Source organism: Heliangelus exortis, chromosome 3 (assembly GCF_036169615.1).
Source record: "Heliangelus exortis chromosome 3, bHelExo1.hap1, whole genome shotgun sequence".
NCBI lineage: Eukaryota > Metazoa > Chordata > Aves > Apodiformes > Trochilidae > Heliangelus > Heliangelus exortis.
The window spans coordinates 108860866-108881153 of record NC_092424.1 but is presented as its reverse complement, the minus strand read 5'-3'; the positions used below and the strand labels follow the sequence as shown (position 1 = coordinate 108881153).

Below are 20288 nucleotides of genomic sequence, written 5' to 3'. Positions count from 1 at the left end.
GCTAATAGAAGAAAAATCAATATTAGCCCCAATATGAATGGAGTGTTGGATTGACTGAACCGGGAGCTTTGAAATAAATATCTAAGAAATGTTTGGATGAAATGGACATCTTTACAGACATTTGGTCTGCATTTCTGAAATGTAGATGATTAAATCCACATTGTTGGCTTCTTCCCCCTCTGCACTATGTCTTTCTTTACATCTTGCAAGAAATTTATGAACAAAGTTATTGTAAATCTGTGATGTCTGTCTTGTCACTTAGATTCTTTTCAGAAATGCTGCCTTGCCAATGTAGATATGCAATCCTGTATGATTAATATTTCTTACTTATAATTCTAAATACAATGGAAGGTCACCAAAAATACCCTGCCTAAAGGAGTCTGGAGCCCTTTAATAGCTCACTGGTGATGGATCCTGAGTTTTGAGAAGTGAGACCAAAATCTTACAAAAACACTTTTCTATGTAGGATTTTCAGCACTTCCTGCTTCTGATTATGGCTAAAGCTAAAAAGCACAAAGGTGAGCAAAAGTTACAGGTCTGAAAACATGAGCTTGGATTTCAATCCAAAACAAAGGTCAGGGAATGCCTGAACCTGTCTGCAGTCTTGGATCAGACTATAACAGAGCTATGAGTAAAATGCAACATTGGGATGCAGAATTAGACTTGAATTCACAAAGAACAGGCACAGTAGCTGAAGGCAGTTTCATGTTCCTTTTATTCTGTTTCATACCCATTCATACATTTTATCTAAAATTTGGGGGGTTACTGTTAGAAAAATAAAGATTCTCGAAGATTTTTTAAATTATTAGTTAAAAGAAAGGCAGTTTGGGGATTTTCATATTTTGTAATGAAATCCTAAAAAGGTTTTAGACAGATCGTCTCAGAATAAGTTTATTGCACTAACAGCTTGTTTTATTTTTGGTATAAGACTTAGCATTTTTTAACATTTTTTTAAAAACAAATGTAATTTGAGGTCGCTGAGATCAACTGATTGTGATATGGCCCTCTTCTAGCAAAGGTGGAAAATGACACATTAGAACATTTCAGAACCAGATTTGGTAAATTGGTGAGAATTCAGAGACAGAAATCAGATAAGACCCTGAAATGGTTCACTTACCCTGTATGAAAGACCTGCTGCATGTTTTGGTAATGTTCCTTAAGGAGCTAAATACAGTAAGCACAGAGCAAGAACCTGTGTCTGCCTCTGCATCTTCATGCAAAGATTCTCTGTAACTGTGATCAAGCAAAGTGAATTATTGAGGTCCAAACCTGGAAAAAGACTACTGAGAGAAATGTAGATTCTGCTGATCAGCATGGTCCAAGCCAAATCATGTTGGAAGTAAAGAAAAGCCCAGTGACCATTAACTGGATAGAAGGATTTTCACTAGAAATGAATTTGCAGAGCGTGGCTAAGAACAGTTTTCTAACAGACAGAGCCATCTTGACTGGTGTGCTGAGTGGAAACAAAAAAGACAGACAGGAAGGACTGAGTCAGTTGAAATAAATAAATAAATAAATGCCTTAATTGAGAAAAAAAAATTTAAAAAAATCACAAATAATTCCAATCTCATGAAGAAATGCTTTTAACAAGCCACATGTGCTTGTGCAGACACTTCTAATCTCATTAGATTCTTCTGGCTGCTAATAGTGTTCTCTGAGCCAGCTGATCTCTCAGCAATATTTTCAAGAGCATAAGCCTTTGCCCTCCAGTCTCGCCATTGCTAACATAGCCCATACCAGGGGAAGACTTGGGAGCTCATAGATTTTCTTCCAAGGTTTTGGAAAGTTCGGAACAAATTGACCATTGCATGTGAAACAATAGTAAAACCACAAACTATCTTCACGGTCAATGAACACCATTCTCTCCCAGCTGGGCTAGTGTGGAAATGGAATAGTCCCACCAAAGCAACAGGATGGCTTCAGACTGTCATCAGCATCACACCCCAGAGCTTGGCTTTCAGTGCTGTCTCCTATCCTCCAGCTCCCTGGCTGCAAACCAGCCTGCTGCAAGGATCCCTATGGGCACAGCTTGGGGGTCCCCTCGAATCAGTGCAGCTCTCACAGCTCTGATCAGAAGGGGAGCCCCATTGGGTTACAGTTCAGTTTTATTTTATCTTTGAAAACAATCCTAAATCCCCCCAAAACTGAAAATGAAGAGCCCTGTGCACCCTCATACACGTCAGGGTATTGGAGTTTCATGCAAAAGAGGTGTCATTCTGAGTTTCTTAAAGTAATGCACAAATAATCACTAGTGTAAAGGAGATTGTGTCAAGCAGACACTTTAGACATAGGAAAACAGTCAGCTTTAGAAAAACAATCCCAATTACAAATTGTGTAACCTGGATCAGTATAACCTGGATGAGCAGGACCAAGGCATCATACATGGATTTCTGCAAGCACACTTGCTGAATTTCTGGCTGGAAATGTGCCTCTCTCTCTTCTAGCCTGCCCCCTTTAAAGCTCTCAGAGCAAACTTGGTGGTGATAAGTGTTTTAAAGTGACCCATCTGGAGCCCAACGTGAAGAAAGCTCTTTCCCTGCCTGGGATTTGTGTGCAGTGACAGCTTTCTCCTGCTTATCCAAGTCTCCCAAGATAGCAATTATCAAGGAACTGGCAACCATACAGTCAAGACAACAATATCTTACGTGGTTTGGTGAGCTGTGCCAATTCCCTCTATTTGCTGGAGTCAATATGCTGCCCTTGTTACTGCTGTGTCTGTGTCTCTCTACCAACTAGCAGATCCACTGGGCATTTTGGCACTAGCCCCACTCTTCCAAGGGCTGCCTGCTCAGTGGCTCATTCACCCTCTTTCACTTCAAACATTTGGATCCAACGGCATCATGCAAATTTTATGCAAAGTAGCATCTGCAAGTCTGACATAGTCACTCAGGCTTCCCCCTCTTGCGCCAAGTTAAAAATAAACACCCTATAAACTCTTGGGCCTTCTAAGACAGAATATTCAGAGTTTTTTTTTAAATATAACTGCTACTGGCATTTCTTCTTCAGGGTCGAGTTCTCTTTTTTCCCCTCTCTTGCTCTTATATTTTGCCTCAGGGATCTCAATATCACCAGGAGAAAAAACATCCTTGAAATCAGCTACAGAAGAACCAGATCTATGTGTTCCTAACTCTCTTATTTGAAATTTCAGCTGATCTCTAACCCGCCAAAGGATACAGGTGGCAACACACCCTCAACATGAAACAAGAAAACTAATGAAGTGCACTCATTTCCAATACTGATTGCAAATAACACTAGTTGAGCCAGATCTTAGGGTCAGATTTCAAAAGGTCTCCACACCTCATGCTAGAGCTGCTTTCTCTTTTCTCCAGTGAGAAGTGGATTAGTCCCTGACCAATACACCTGAAGAGCTGAAGTCAGAGGGATGCCAACCAGAGAGCGCAATGAGAAAGTAAATCTTAAGGCAATAAGGAGAAGAGTCTGTAAAAGGGGAGACTGAGACACGAGGGCTGAGGTCAGTTAGGACTTGCTGAGCCTCTTGGCCACATCTGCATATGCTTGCTCAATCTCTTTGTCTGCTGCACAGGTGTTGGTGAACTCATCCCGGGCGTACGCGTTCCTCAGGTACTGCCACAGCCCCGTCATCTCTGCGGGGAACTCGAAGTTGCGGTATTTCTTGGTAACAATCTAAACCAAAGATAAAAGAAGGGGGGAAAATTAAAAAAAAAAATCATCTCGTTGGTGATATGTCCTCAGATTCCTTTTTGGAGGGCTTCCTACTCCTTCTAGTCTCATAATTAATAGCAAAGGAGAGAAATGCTTGGTGACTCAAGGGCTTGATATAGAGAAGCCTGAGGAGTGACTGTTGATTGTCCCCTATATTGCAAGGATGCTCTTTGTCCTAAGGACACTCTAAATTAATAGTCACCAAATTATGACTTTTATGGTAACTGAATTTCATTAATCTTACCATGTTTTTTTTCTGGTGGTTTTTACCAGTCTTATGTACACTGCTGAAAGCTGAGATATCACATTAGAAAGAGCTCATTAGCTGATTTATGAAAAAGAAAGATATATTCAAAGGAAAGGGCTTAGTAACAATAATACAGAACATATTTTCACATTGACTATTCTCTTGGTATATATTTAACACTATATTTTATATATAGTATATTTCTACAGTTATATTTGTAACATATTGCCTGGCCAACAGTGGCAGAGGATGTCACCATCTACAGCTGTTGGAAGGCTGTGAGCAAGTTCATGCAAGGAAAAAATTCAGGGTGGTGTGGGTGCCATGAGTGAGAAACCAAGCAGACATTAAAAGCAGGAGTATTAGGATAAACTGGGGGAGGATGGCTACTTCAAGACTAGGTAGACTGGGAAATTGTCCATCAAGGGAAATTTTTGATTTCTAAAAACACTCAGGCTCCTATTCAGAAAAATATTTAAGCACATCATACTTAATTTTAAGCACCCGTATAGGCCCACCAAAGTCAAAGGAGCTAAGCTGTGCTTGAAGCTTGTTGCTTGGTTAAGTAGCTTGCTGGATTGGGATATTTTAGTTTTCTTGTAAGGATATACCATATAGAATAATCCTGTGGTGACAGAATGAACTAGCTGATAGGAAGGGATGGATTAGCTGATTTAATGAGTGCTTCCAATCTCTAATTTTTTTGACAGTATAAAATAGTTGCTGGGCATAAATTACATACATATGTGCCACAGAGTTCCAATTGATTTTTAAAGCACATGGTCGAGCTGTTTTCCATCTCAGATTTCTTAGGACACTCATGTTCTCAAAAATGACTGTGATTTGGTTTTACTACCAGGATTCACTTGGTATTTGCAACTCCAAATCCTGTCCTAAACTGCATTTAATTAATTAAGCATCACTGCCCTCACTGAGGTTTCATACACCCATAGGTAAAGTAAAACCTGCTGAGTAAGTTAAGATTTTCACAATTTTGCACATTTTCCATAAAACGAAACAGTTTTAGTAATTTACTCTTTCCTTCCATCTGTAAAATGCTTTGCAAGTAATATATTATGTCTGTGCTTGAGTAAGAAATATTTGAATTCTCTTTTGACATCTTTCATTTCATCCCAGGGAGACAGGAACCTGGAAGAGACCACATATTCATTTTGTATAGCCTGACTCTAATGTCATCAATGAAGATGAGCCAAACAAAGAGCTAAACTTGTGAGGATATTATCACATTTCTTACCTGGAGACTTATGCACTTTTTTTTTTACTTTTTTTTTTTTTTTTCCAGTCAGCTCCCAAGCTTAGTTATATTTTGGCTCATGGAGTCAAATTAGATACATGACTTGGCTTTAATTCCTAACTTTCTTGCTTGCCAAGGTCTGCCAGGTACTTGCTTTACTCTAAAGAAACATGTAATCCAATAAATTAAATAAATTCAACATTTAGAAGTCAAGATGATGTATACTCTTTGCACTATAGCATCGCTCGTTGTACATCTTAAATCCTGGACCTCAGCGGTGACTTTGATTCATTAACTTTTCTGTGTGACATCCCAGATGGAACAAATAATCCCCCCAAAGATGGACTGCTGCTTTTAAATTACAAATGGGTGAGAACTGACTAAAATTTTGACATCTCTCTTAAGAATAATGGCAACTAATTAATATGAAATATGCTGTTACTTGCGGCAGGGTAAAAACAAAGAGATGGGATACTTAGACCTTAATATTGTCTTGGGCAATGATTATCTATGGGACAATTTCCCTACTTATCAAATATAAAGTTGCTTAAGTTAACCTACAGGAAATACTAAGGATGAAAATTGCATTTTAAACTCTTCTCTTCTAGGACTTAAGATGCCTCTGCTGAAATACATGTTGGCTTTAGCTCACGCTGTCAGAGCAGGGCACTCCATTGGCAGCTAAGGCTTGTTTGGCCATTTTGTGACATCTTTTACCTTGACAACGTGGAGTTTGGGCAGAAGGTTGCAGTCAGCAAGAGTCAGGTCATCTCCATCCAGAAACTTTCGTTTAGACACTTTCTCCTCCTCAGTGCTATCTGCATCAATCTCCTCGGGCAGAGGGGTTCTCAGGTAGTCATCCAGCTTCTTCAGAGCCTTCACCAAGCCTCTTTCAAGGGCTTTGCCAAAAAGTAATGAATAATTGATTAGGGGAAAATAAAGATTATTTAGAAACACCCATTGTCAAAGACTATGGTAGTATCTGGGAAAAAAAACCCAAGAACCATGTCTTTGTTGTTAATTTTTCCTCCAATGCCTGCGCTGTCTGATGTTAAAATAACTCAGCAAGGTCTGCCTGAGGGTGAAGCTCATCTTGCAGTCAAAAAAGGGGACCTGGGAAACAGCTGGGCTACATGGAATCATTCTGATTGGACACAAGACGTAAATTTTTCACCATGACAGTCAAACATTGGAATGGTCTCTCAGAGGAAGTGAGGGATTGCCCCACTTTGGAAGATTTTAAGTCTCTGCTCTGCAGTGTGCTGAGACATCTCATCTAAAGTATAGTATTAGAAGGGTTGGACCAGATGATCCTTCAGGTCCCTTCCAACCTGGCATTCTATCATTCCATATTTTCTTCTGACTAGCAGAAAAAAAAAGAATTAAAAAAATCCACAAAAAAACCCCAACCAAACCAAAACAAAAAACTCAAACCAAAATAAAACAAAAAGAGAAAAAAACCCTAACAAACATACAGAAAAATCCAGTATAGTGAAAGAGCCCATGGAAGGAAAGAACAGCTTGTCTGGATGATATAGCAATAACACACATACACCCTATCATATTCTTCTGGTCTGTGGAGGTCATCACAAAGTAAATTGGAGATCTTTATGAAACCACATTATTTCTTAATCAGTTAGGTAAGACTATAATAAATGGGAATTTTCTAGCATTACTTCAGCTATAAAAAGTTGTAATCTTACTTTAAACCCCTTCCAGAGTAATTAAAGGCAATAGCAATAATGCCAGAGATGTTAACCAGAACTCTATGGAGCTGGACAACACAGAGCTGAAATGAAAGCAATATAACAATAATTAAATACAATGCTGCACAAAAGAAATGAGACGTTCAGCCACTGTAAAATTCCCTTCACTTCAGGTTCAACTTAGGTGCAAATTCTCTTTGTGATTTAATTCAGTTGTCTCTTTTATGTGTCTCAAAACAAGCATCTCATAGGAGAGACTTTTGGACCTCTTATTTCAATAACTAAAGACCATGTCTCATACTGCTGCTGGCTCCAACAAATTGCAGGCTTAAAATACCACTCAGACCTACTATACAGCAGAGTGTAATTTTTTATTTGAAAATATCAACCTGTGCAAAGAATTTGGGGTTTCATGCAGCAGGATAATAGGAAAACTTGATCACAAGGCACTCAAAGAAAGCTGAATGACTGTAGGCAGATTTGAATGTTATTTAAAAGCATCCTGGGGCAAGAAGGGGCTTTTGTATCTCTGTTGGAAGGGTGAAAAGCACGGTGGGGTTCTGGCCCCTGACAAGTGCCCCAAAGTGCTAAAGTAATATAAATAAGAAACAGCAAGAATTTACAATGTGAAAAAATAACAACATGAGTCACAGGCTTAGGGCCATAATTTCAGCTGGTGAAAATTACCTGCAGTGATTTATCCCTGCTACAGACCTGGCCTGGAGTCAGCATTTAAGACCTAATCCTGTAAAAACTTATATCTCTGAGTAACTTACTGCCATTTAACTAAAGGGGAGACTACTCACTGCATCAGGTTACTCAGGCAGTGCAGCTCTACAAGGCCTGCGGAGATAAATATATTTATGGACCAGAACACCAGCCTTCAAAAGGCTGCAGGTTGCCCTCAACAGAGCAGCTTGCTGGCACAGGTAGCTCCTCTGGCTCTGCTGTCAGCCCCCCTTGTGTTTTTGGCACAGAGAGAAAGGCAGCACATAGAGGGCCACTGAGAGAGCAGGAGCTGAACACCACAGAACATGACTTCTCTGCTGCCCTAACATCCATTAAACCTTGTGCCAGTGGTGGGAGAGAGATTAAGCAGCCTGATGTCTTGCTCCCACTGAAGCCTCTTGGCCAAGCCCCAGGGAACCATCCCAGCTCTTTTGTGGCTGGCTCTTAGACACAGTGGCAAACCCTGGCTTAATTGATTGACTGGGGAAATGACAGCGATCCAAGTGAAAACACCCCAACAAACATAGCAGGGAGAGAAAGAATTTCATTTCTGAAAGCAGAGCATCTAAAGCGACTGAAGTGCTGCCATCCATAAAATAAAAAAGCATTGCCATCCCTTATTTAATCAATTCAAATTGAATTTTGACACTGACATTCTGCTGTCAGATGCTGGCAGTAGCCTCTAATCGTCTGCAGCTGTGCTCCCCCCCACAACTTCTGCTGAAGGGTAATAACAGCATAGCCTGTAATATACCCCCATGTGGCAACACTCACAAGATTTAGCAATCTCTTTTCGGTTTGACCCGTAGCACCTGTTGAATAGATGGTTCTCCTTCCCTTGGTCAGCCACAGACTATGTCCTTTTACAATGAATCGATTGAGAGACAATGGAATTGAGTTGCTTTGTTAAAAATCAATTTGCACATTCAGATTTTAGAGAAGAGGCTTAATGCTGAGTGTTTTCAGTATTGCCTTCACCCAGTAGGACCATTAGTTCTCTGAGTCATCTGTAGAAGTACCAACACTACTTTATATGGCCCATGGGTCAGTTAAGTGTGTGTAGGGAGGCAGGAGCATCAGGTGAGATGTGGTTAAAGTAGCTTTTCTGCAACTTATTAGGATTGGCTTTTTTTGGTTTTTTTTCTTGATATATCAAAGTGCGTCATGGCTGTCTCAAAAACAATGCCTGGAGTGAAGCCTATTTGTGACAGTGGGGAAAACATCTATCTGAATTCATACTTGGCACTGGCATACAACAGCTTTAGGCCAGAAACATGTGTGTGTTCAGGCTTCAATGCACCCATGACCTAATTTGCAGGCTCTGCTGGAACCCACAGGATCCTGAGATCTCCTGGTGAAATCATCACAAGGTTAGGACCACCTCATAACCTGACAGTCAAGAACTGGATCACTGGTTATGAACCCAATGACACTGATTTATTAATCAAAACTCTTCTGATCTTATTAAGTCTCTTGGAACAGCCATAAAAATAGAAGTGGATGAGGGAGAAGTGCCTTTCTTCCAAATGAGTAGAGATGGAATTTTGAAACGCTAAGAAAATTAACATCCTAAAAAGTGACATTTCAAATGGAGTTTAGGTGCACAGGCTGAGGTTTTTAACATGTTGCAAATGCTAATTTCTAGATGCCCTGACACATTTAGATTTATGTGATTTAGATTTAGATTTATGATTTGAAGTCTTAGGTTTCTTGAGGGAAATCCCCACTCAGAGTAGGAAGATGTGTAAAAAAGTCTCAAAAATATTGAAGCAAGAGGCCCATATCTCAGAGGGCCCATATAAGGCCCATATCTCAGAGAGAGCCAAGTGTCTAACACTGGCATGGGTGGGAGGATCCACCTTATATTTGAATCCACCAGTGACCCCTCAGAAGACAGAGGTATCAAAAGGAGGTCAGTTTTTTTCTTACAAAACATTCTGGGGGAAAGGTAGTGATTTTACTAGGTGTATAGGGAGAGCAGTATTCTGGAAAGTGGATGACTGAGTTTCAAATGCTTTTGCAAAAGTCAGCCCAGATCTGCCAGAGGAGACCTCACCAGTAGAGTACCAGCTAAGCTGTGCAGCTCTCCTGTTGAAGTGTTTCATTTCCCATAGGTAATTCTTCATTCAGTGGATTGTGACTGAAGGCCACAGGTGAAAGTCAGAAAAACTCAGAAAACTATAAGCAAAACTATAGCCTCCTCAGGATGTCCTACATCTTCTCAAGGTTTTGGGACTCTTAAAGAGGAAAGAGATATCGTATTTCATATGATTGAGCCAAACCCAGCATACAAAACCAAAGATTTAATTTTAAACCTTTCATAGCATGGCTGCTTTGGGAAAAAATGGATGACTATATATTTTGTCCCCCAAGAACACAGGGACAGCAGGCACTCACCAGGGCAGGGGCCTTGTGGATACCACAGCAATGGACCAAATGAAGACGTTTAAACAGATGTGGTTGACTAAAAAGTGACTAATTCCCCACTTGCAAACGTCCTACCCACAGTGAATTTCAGAAATGTCTAAGGAGCAAATTTCCTTGGCAACTTATCCTCTTGGAAACATCATTAAGTAACTAAATAGGTTTGCTGATAGCAGCCGAGGCTCCACTGCAAGTCAATTGCTGGGATTAATTTTCCCTGAAGTGAGTAAATTAAATGGTAGTTTTAAATAAGTAGTTTTAAATTAAACACCTCTGTAGGCAGTGGAGTCTTCTATGCTTGATTTAGGTGATGCTTAAGTCAGCTGAGTGGAGAACTTTTCCTGAAGTGTCCAATCTCAGCCTTGGATTGCCTTGGTAATGTCAGGATGAAGGATTCAATATTACAAGACCAAGTGGAACCCTCTTTGCTGGATAAAAAACTGGATGGGTTAAACACAGTTTGTAGCCCATCACAAGTGGTGTTCCCCAGGGCTCAGTGTTGTGGCCAGTTCTCTTTAACATCTTTCTTGATGATCTGGGTGATGGGAATTGAGGACACCCTCAATAAGTTTGCAGATGACACTTAATTAGGAAGGGAGTTTTGATCTGCCTGAGGGTAAGAAGGCTCTGCAGAGGGATCTGAGAGGCTGGATCAATGGGCTGAGGACAGCTGCATGAGGTTCTACAAGGCTGAGTGTCAGGTCCTGCACTTGGGCCAGGTCACAACAACCCCATTCAATGCTACAGGCTTGGGGAAGAGTGGCTGTATAGCTGCCCAGGAGGAAAAGGACCTGGTTGACAGCCAGCTGAACATCAGCCAGCAGTGTATTCAGGTGGCCAAGAAGGCCAACAGCATCCTGGCCTGCATCAAAAATAGTGTGGCCAGAAGGACTAGGGCACTGAATGCCCCTTTGTACTTGGCACAGGTGAGGACACATTTCAAGTCCTGCATTCAGTTTTCAGCCCCACACTACAAGAAGGACATTGAGGTGCCAGACCATGTCTGGAGAAGGGCAATAAGGCTTGGGAGGGGTTCAGAGGAGAAATCTTGAGAGGAGAAGCTGAGAGAACTGGCGTTGTTTAGCCTGCTGAAAAGGTGGCTGAAGGGAGACTCTCACTCTCTACAACTACCTGAAAGGAGGTTATAGTGAGATAGGGATTGGTCTTTTCTCCTAATAAGAAGCAACAGAACATGAGGAAATGGGCTCACATTGTGCCAGTGGAGGTTTACATTGGATAGTAGGAAAAATGTCATTACTGAAAAGGTTTTCAGAACTGGAACAGGCTGCCCAGGGAAGCTGCTGAGTCACCATCCCTGGAGATATGTAAAAGATGTGTATATGTGGTACTTATTGACATGGTTTAGTGGTGTCCTTGGCAGTGCTGAGTTTATGGTTGGATTCAATGATCTGAGAAGTCTTTTCCTACATAAATGATGCTATGATTCTATTCTATGCCTTAGAATGTGTCTCTGTACAGCTTCTGAAATGTCCACCTCCAATTCCATCTCCAGTCTGCAGACTTCCAGCATGAATTCACAGATCTCAAATCTACATTACTTTAAATTAGAGAAAAGTAGATTTAGATTGGATGTTAGGAAAAAGTTCTTTACCTTGAGAGTAGTGAAAAAGTGGAACATGTTGCCCAGGGAGCTAGTTGAGGCCTCATCCCTGGAGATATCAAGGTGAGGCTTGAAGAGGCTCTGAGCAACCTGATCCAGTTGAAGGTGCCTGCTTATTGCAGAGGGTTTGGACCAGATGACCTTCAGAAGTCCCTCCCAACCCTAATTATTCTATGATTCTATGAAACACGAGCAGGTCTGTGAGAGGAGTACTGTCATCAGGTTACCTTTGCAATAGATGCAATGTCTGAACTCCTGGAAACCATCTTTCTGGACAGTGAAATCACTGATCACAAAGGCAGTAGCATCCTTTGCCTCCACAGTAAAGTATCTAATGTAACTTCAAATAGCAAGAAGTTCTACCTGTGTATATGCAAAATCAGTGCTGGAACCATCTCTCTGAATGTTCTTTACTCTGCTGTGGACTATTTACGTAGCCAAAGTCAACTTACAGAAATCACATTCCTGCCATGTCATCCCACCAATAGTAAATAAAGATTTTAATAAAAAAAAAACCTCACGAGCTCTGTGATTTTCCTTCTCCCCTAAAAACTATGCTTTTATAAAACTTTGCTCAAGAATCCTGAGTTAGAAGCCAGAAAAATAGCACTTTCCAACCTCAAAGCAACCACAGAACACTTAATGAATGTATTACCATCTGTCAAATGCACAGGGTGAGGTTCAATTTAGTTGATGATACCTAATTCACAATGACGCTCTGTTTTCAGCAAAAGGTTACTTGATGTTGAACAATGAGATTAACAAATCCTGACATGCACAGAAACACAAATAACGTAACAAAAGTTAATAATTGGCAAAATTGTGCTCTCGGTTACACTGACATAAAAAGGAGTAACTCCATATTGTCAACAAACTATTCCATATTTACTCCAGTTCAACCAAGAACAGATTTTGGCTCTGTGACTTAACTATTCAAGCAAAAACTTCCTTCAGCTATTAGCCTGTGCAACTATTTCCAGGGCACAAAGAGAAATCCTTGTGTCTTGAAGTGCTTACAACAGGACTGAACAAAACATTGGAAAATGTAATGCATAGAGCAATCCTACAAGTCAAGAGGAGGGCCAGCTGATGAGAATTCATTACTAGGTACCCAGGGTGAAATTTTGGCCATGTTGAAGCCCATGAAAGTTTTGCTGTTGACTTCAGAGGATTTAGGATTTCTCCAACAGCTTTGAAAGCCAAAAGGGACTTTTATAATCAGTTAATATGACCTCCTAAATAATATCAGCCATAAAACTTCCAGCGTCATTGGTCGTTTCCATCCCTACTTTCTGTGGGTCAAATAAGGCTGAAGTAAAATGGAAAGTAACTAGAAAGTAGTAAAACAAAAATGGTTTGGAAAAAGCAAAATTGATTCAGACTGCCCACACCCACAGCATTTGCAGAGGTCAGGCAAGGACTCTTCTTCCCCTTCCTTGAACTCCAAATATTTCCTTCCTTGTTTAATCCTGGGATGAGGAGAAATAGCAAAGCAGACAAAGCACATAAAAGCCAATCTCTGTGGCCTGAAGAAGCCACTGGAAGGCAAATCATTCCATCCTAAAATAGTAGCCTAGGAAAAGCTGAATTACCACTAGAGAAGCCTCTCTCTCTTTTTTTTTTTTTTTTTTTTTTTTTTGAGAACAGGCAGACTGGTTACCTAAATTTAAAACAGCTAAAATTAGGTGAAATGACTCCTATTTTATGTGTCCAAGTGGAACCTTTTGCAGAACGAGGATTTTACTTGAGAGTTATTATGGGAAGAGATTCAAAGCATGGAGGGCACAAGATTAACAAGTATGATTCTTTGACCCATTTGAACATAAAAACTATTTGGTTTATGTTAAGAGAGCAAAAGCAGTACAAGTTTTTTATCAGACTTAAAGCAAAATAACACAAGATTTCCAAACAAACATGAAAACAAAAAGAAAGCTGTGGTGTGGGAAGGCTGGTTAAGTCAGTCGTGCCTAAACATTCAATAAGTTTTGCATCACTTTTAAATGTTTCTAATCTTCAAAATTAACATGTAATTTCCAAATTAAAAAGAGAAGCTTTTTAACCTTTTGTTTCAAAAGGTTTCAGATAAAACATTTTTACTACTCAAAACAAGTCATTAGTCACCCTAATCAACCCACGTTTGCCAATAACCCAGGTTACTCACACCACCCACGCCATTTTTTTGTCAAATAAACATTTTGTCACAAAATATTTTCTCCAAGCCCAAGTAAAATATATATGGCCCTCTTCATAAGTGACTACCACCAAAAGCACAGTGACAGAAAGGCCTCAAAGTCATCAAAGCCCAGCAGCATAATGACTTTTGTAGCCATCATCTGCAACCACCTGGGACTGACCTCATCAGAACTGCAAGTTTCTTAATTGTCAAGCCCAGGCAAGTTCAACAAACAATGATCCATGTACAAAAATGAACAACAATTCCTGCTGCTACCCTGGATCACTGATTGATGCTTTTCCTTTTTACTGCTTTCTTCCACTGCCCTCCAGTAAGATTTATCCTGTAACACATGAAAATTAACTTGGTGAAATATGCAATGAGGGAAAAGGGGGAACAGTGCATAAATATTCACCCTCTCACACAAACAATCTGAGATTTATTTTCCCTTTAAAAAAACAAACCACCTTTCCTGATCACTTCCAGATTCATAGAGTTTGATATAAGACCCAGCACTGTTTTCTGGTCAGAGAGAGAAACCACCTAAGAAACAGCAATTTAAGGTAAGAAAATAATATCATTCTATTAGTCTGACAGTCTGATTAAAGACCAAGACTTCATATTTTCACTCTCTCTTTTCTCCATCCTGCTCATTTTTTTGCAGGCAGGCTCAACAGAGTATTGTTTATACATTCATTATTTATTTATTATTTATCCACTTTAATTTAGATAGATTAGTCCTACTTACATGGAGGAGCTGTGCCTGCAATTCATTCACCACTGTATTACATATTGAACAGGTTATCTCCCCCCTGCAATTTCCACAGAACCCCTGGGATTTAAGTGCTGCCTTGATTTCTTCTGTTTAGCCATTAAGAGTCAGGTGTCCCTCCAGTCCCAGCTGGTTCTGTAGGTTCCCTTTCCCTGTTCAGAGACACTGAGCATCTCCAGAGGGCAATTCCTTCCAACTACCTGAGACACCTGATTTAGAATCAGAAAGTCATAGAGTTTTCAGGGTTGGAAACAACCTTTAAGATCATCCAGTTCTAACCCCCCTGCATGGTCAGGGACACCTCCCACTAGATCAAGTTTCTCCAAGCTCCATCCAACCTGGCCTTGAACACTTCAAGGGATGGGGCTTCTTCCACCTCTCTGAGCAACCTGTTCCAGCGTCTCACCACCCTCATGGTGAAGAACTTCTTCCTAACTTCCAATCTAAATCTCCCCTCCTCTATTCTGAATGCATTCCCCCAAGTTCTATCACTACCTGGTATCCTAAAAAGTCCCTCATCAGCTTTCTTGTAGCTCTCTTCAGATACTGGAAGGAATTTAAGCTTGGTCTGACTCACTCCACACATGCCCTTCTCTCTGCATGAATAACAGACCAAGCCTGAAGGACTAGCTCAGACTAGATATCTGACTTACAGAGAGGTGAAGTTAAGCAAGATGAATCCTAACTTTTGAATATAATTTCACAGTTCACCTAAGTGATGTAGGATAAAACCTCCCTTTTTTTTTTTTTTTTTTTTTTTTTTTTTTTTTCTAAAGAGACTTAAATATTAGGGCTTACTCCCCAGAGGACAAGTACTTTGCCAATTTGAGCATTGCAACATCCTTTGCAGGCATGTTTCTGCCTTGTAAAATCCCCAGCTCTGAGCAGCATCTATATTGAGAGGCAGATGAGTGGGCAGTCACTAGAAGAGACACTCTGGGGTAAAAGGGAGTTTCTGGGCTGAGTCACCTCTCCTATTAAAGATGTTCCACTCTAGATAACTAATTCAATATTCACTGGAACAGAGACTTGAGGACGTTCCCACAACAAAGGTAGATGCCCATACAACCACGCTGAAAAGTTGTGATCTGTTTCGACTCACTTAATGAATGAATACCTAGCTGTGTAAGTAGGAGAAATAATTAGTCTCTCTTACTCATCAACTCTGCTTTCCAGGCTAGGGGTTTCTCCTGGGAGAAAGGGGTTCATAACTCTGGTTCAGTCAAGGGTGGGACTTAAAAAAAGAGTTTAACTCGTGGCCAGGGTTCAGGGATGGGAGAAGACACATTGACACAGGGGGCACACACAGAAACAGCCACACAACATAAGCCATGGGCTGCCTTTCAGACGTGGTTTAACCAGGCATAAATAGGTACATATTTTACAAATGTGTTGGCACATGTGTGCTGTGTATATCTGGTGAGAAAAAAAAAGAGGTTCTGAACACCAGGAGCACTTCAGCCGGAATTCAGAGGAACATAGAGCTGAAAAATAGACATTAGATACCCAAAGCAGCCTTAGAAATTGAGACTCATCAAAATTCTATTTATTTACTTCTGGATAAGATTCCCTTTGCCTAACTTTAGCCATCTGAGTGTTAGGCAATTAGTCCAAACTAGCTGTTGAAGTCTCCTTTGTGGATAGCAATGAAAAACAGACATCTCTAAAGGAAGTTCTCCCAGATTTAGATCCATATTTTATGACAAATCAAACTGTCCTTTAGAAATTAATTAATGTCCCTCTCCATTGATCACAAGACAGGAGTACTGAATGACTAATGTAGAACTTACAGACAAACTTAGGTGAAAGGATCTCCCCCCTTATTACTCCCCTTCCCCCCCCTCCCCATCTACATAACCTTGATGATGTGCTTTAATCAAGTAGAGTATCATCCCAAAATTTGGGGATATTTTGACAGACCTCTCTCAAAATGCCACAGAAGGTCTGTCTCAGTCTCAGAGAGGCTGACATCTTGACATTCCAGGCACCCTTTACTAAGCCAGAGTACAGTGATCCAAGGGTTAAGAGGTTACCTGGATTTAGGAGAATTGAGTGACTTCTTTCTATATATATAAATGTTAAAATATATTAAAATGTTATATTATAGTATAGTATTTTAATTCTATGCCTTCCAACTTCCTATATATAATATAAGGATAATAGCACTCTTCAGCCACAAACTTTACTCTGGCAAAAGCAGTGCTCTACCAGCCATGGAGATACATTTCAGGCTGAGGAGGATAAACTGCAAATACAACAAAACAAAGAAGCATCATTCTGTTTTAGGGATGCCATCTGTCCTACTTTCAAATTAAAGAAGACTAAACATAAGTTCCACGCTTGTAGCAAATTTGTTTTGATTTGTTTCTAGATTCATATTCCCTCCTTCCCCCTTCCCATTTTTCTACAGTTTTACAGTGGAGGCAAGAAATAGATGTAATATATGTAATGTTATCATGAAGAAAGAAATTGGAACACCTTCAAATGTTTTGGGTTTTTTGTTTTTTTTTTTAAGAAGATAACCCAGGTGTTCAAATGACACCAAAAGAAGGGTTAATTTCCAAGTCTGTTAGTAGTCCAAACAACCCTGAGGGCAGGAAGCAAGTGGATGTAAAACTACTGGCCTACAAGTGCCCCAGGAAGAACAGTACCTAACTTGCATTTCACAAATCATCCTACCTCTGTAGCAGCACTGAAGTGACAAGCATCATTTCTAAAGCTTGTCCCCAGGGGCCTAATCCTGACCCCTTTGGTGCTAGTCTTCTGCAGGTGTCCCTAAACCAACTGCAGACAAGCAGCAGCTGATTTGCATCAGAAACTTCAGAAAAAAACCCAGCACATCAAACCCTGCAGATTATGAGCACACATACTTAGAGTATGAGATTATCACTCCAGTATCTTGATATTTGAGATGCTGTGTGTTTACTCTGAATGTAAAGTTTTGTTTTACCAGCACAGAACAAACAAGATGATTCTGGGACTAACAAATTAAAACTAACCACATTAACTGACTACAAAAACCAACTGCATTAAAATAAGAGTCAAGTCAAAATTTGGTAGAGTGCAGCCGGGCTTTAGAGACGGTGCTGTGGGGACCCCTTGTGTTCTACTATTTAAACAAAGAAAATTGCTCCTCTGCAGGCCCTTGGTGCTTGCACCTTTAACATCAATTTCTTTCAGTCCCAGGAATACACAGGAATAAAGTTTGCTTTTGGTTATACCAGGATAATCTTAATTGCACTCCACATATTTCGGTTCATGATTTAACTTCAGCAGTACTGAAGTAAAGACACCTGAGAGGGAAAAGCAGCAATGTGCAGCTAGCAGTGCCCGAGGATGGAGTTTTAAAACTTCCTGAGCTCTCAAATCCTTCAGTTCACTTAGCAAATTTCAGTCTCAGATTGTTCTGGTTTAATGATTCCAGTATTTTCTGCCCTTTGTGTTCAAAAGTTGTTACTTAGATACAAAAAAACATGAGACGATGAGATTTACAAATGACTCACATCTTAAATCTTTTCCATTGTCTCTCTGCTTTGCAGATTTTTTTGTTTCAAGCCCCATGAAATGACTTAGAGATCATCATGATTATGCCTGAACTTAGCCTCTCTAAAAGGAGCAGAGGCAAAAAGAATTATAATTATCTATGAAGCTATAAAAATTTTTCAAGTACTAGTAGGGAGGGCATTCTCCCTCTTTTGCAACTTTACTGTTGCAATAAGTATTAGGAACATTTTTCCCAGTTTTGGTATCCCCAGTTAAAAAAGGCTTTGAAAATTGGTGTAAGAGGTCAAAGGAGAACAAAAAGACAGTGCTCAGGGACTGGGACCAAGCCTCAAAATCTCAGGTTTGAGGAGTTTATTCAGATTATTGCAGGGAAGGCTGAGAGGCCAAGGTGCACAGATGGTCACTCATGGACAAAACGTTTGGGAAGTGAGAGGGAGCTCTTCAGCTTTACAGATGAAGGTGTGAGAGGGTCTAATGGTTGGGTTTGGGACAAGCTTCCTGTGTTGCCAAACCAAAGAACTGTTTAAAGAACAAAAGAAAGAGAGAGGGGGAGGTGGTCATTCTTTTTGGGGTGTTTGTAAAGCGACAGAAAAAGCAGGCTTGAATCCAGTTCTGGCAGGAATGGGATAAACTGGGAGGGCAGCAGAGTCACATGGGCAGGTCATGGCATTTTAAAATTCCTAAATCAATATTTTTGGTCTTGGAGTGTGTTGATTGTACCACCATCCATGTCACAGACAATTTGCTACTTAACATTGAGATAATGTTTATAATTAAATCTCATGCTTCAAGAAGTAAGGTGCTTGCAAAGATCGCAGTGTCTTTTTTCCCAGTATGCAATTAGTCAGATGTGTTAATGGGGTTTATCCATGGCCATCAGGTCATTCTCTGCTAGAGATGAGATCTGTTGGACTAATGCTTTGGAGCAGAGCAGAAAGCTTTGCTGAGTAGGTGTCTTCCTCACATGTTCACAGTCATCCTAATTCCAGGTTAAGGGCCAGGAATATTTGGTTTTCAGCTGATTAACTGGGATTCACCTTCCTCAGAGATGCAGAATATGCAATAGCTATTACCACCAGCTGGTTCTCTCTTATCCACTAAATTCCCTCCTTGGAGGTGCATTGTGCATCAAAGGCACTTCAATTATTCTCTGCTCTGATGCAAACCAAATTACACTCTACAGGATGAAATATTAATGTGCTTGCTCAATGGGCAAAATTGACTAGGATGTGATTTGCAGCAAGTCATAGCAAATAACCCAAAGTTTCTTCTAGCCTCAAGCTCCATGAGATTCTGAAATTTTTTTCTGCAATCAGAAGAATCAGGATATTTAGAAAAGAATTATGCCTCCAATTTGCATTTAATCATCTTATTCCCGGCACTGTTTGCGAGTTAATGGCCAACTACTAAGGATCTGGCTTAATAGAGAAAATTAGCAGCACTGATTCTCATTTGTGTCTCATTCTCCCCTGTTATTTTATGAAGAACATTTGAATGCATAAAACAAAAAATCTGTTTTGGGAAAAACAGATTCCAAGCCAATCCTTCTCCCTTTGAAGTCATGCACAGTTTTGCAAACTGACTTCCAGGAGCCAGTCACTGGGCTCTCTATCATGTGATAGCTTGCTCTACAACAGCTAAATATAAGCCTGTGAACAATCTTCTCAGGACAATTAAAACAGTTGGGTTCTTCAATCTGGCCAGTAGTTTGTATACTTTGGGATACTTTACTGAGTAAGGCCAGAACTTCACCTAAGTCCTTGCTGTGGAGAACGTCCTTAAGATGCACCGTGGATATCTCAACGAGGGGAATTACCCACCAGTGTGAAACCATAGAGCAATGAATTTAAAACTCAATTCTAAATAATAATGCAACCGAGGCCTCCCATTCCAGTGGTGAGGCACTTAATTCCTCCCAGGGCTGCTGCTGCCAGATTGCTCTAATCCACTTCCAGCTGTGCTACTGCTCCTGTGTGCAAGCATGGGAGCTGGGCTGGGAAACAGAACAAAGCATCCCAGTAAAGCCAGCAGCACTTGGAGGAATATTCAAACACACAGGGGAAATAATTCCCTCTTAAAGAAGAGCATCTGCCAGCTACTGTTCCTGTTTCAGGCTAGGCCTGGCCTGTGCATATAGGCCCTGATTCAGCAAAAGTTTGAGAACAAGTCTTAA

General features: G+C 40.4%; 1 protein-coding gene across 2 annotated transcripts in view; it reads right to left on the bottom strand.

Moving 5' to 3' along the window:
* Positions 1 to 692: 692 nt before the first annotated feature.
* Positions 693 to 20288, bottom strand: part of CLIC5 (chloride intracellular channel 5) — a 78331-nt gene continuing 58735 nt past the window's right edge. Inside the window, exons 5-6 of one of the 2 annotated variants that reach the window (XM_071742139.1) lie at positions 5904 to 6085; positions 693 to 3645 (exon numbers count right to left, since the gene is read on the bottom strand). In XM_071742139.1, coding sequence (XP_071598240.1) covers positions 3478 to 3645; positions 5904 to 6085 — 350 coding nt within the window. In that variant the 3' untranslated portion in view covers positions 693 to 3477. The remainder of the gene's footprint in view (positions 3646 to 5903; positions 6086 to 20288) is intronic. The other variant, XM_071742138.1, reaches the window with a different exon arrangement.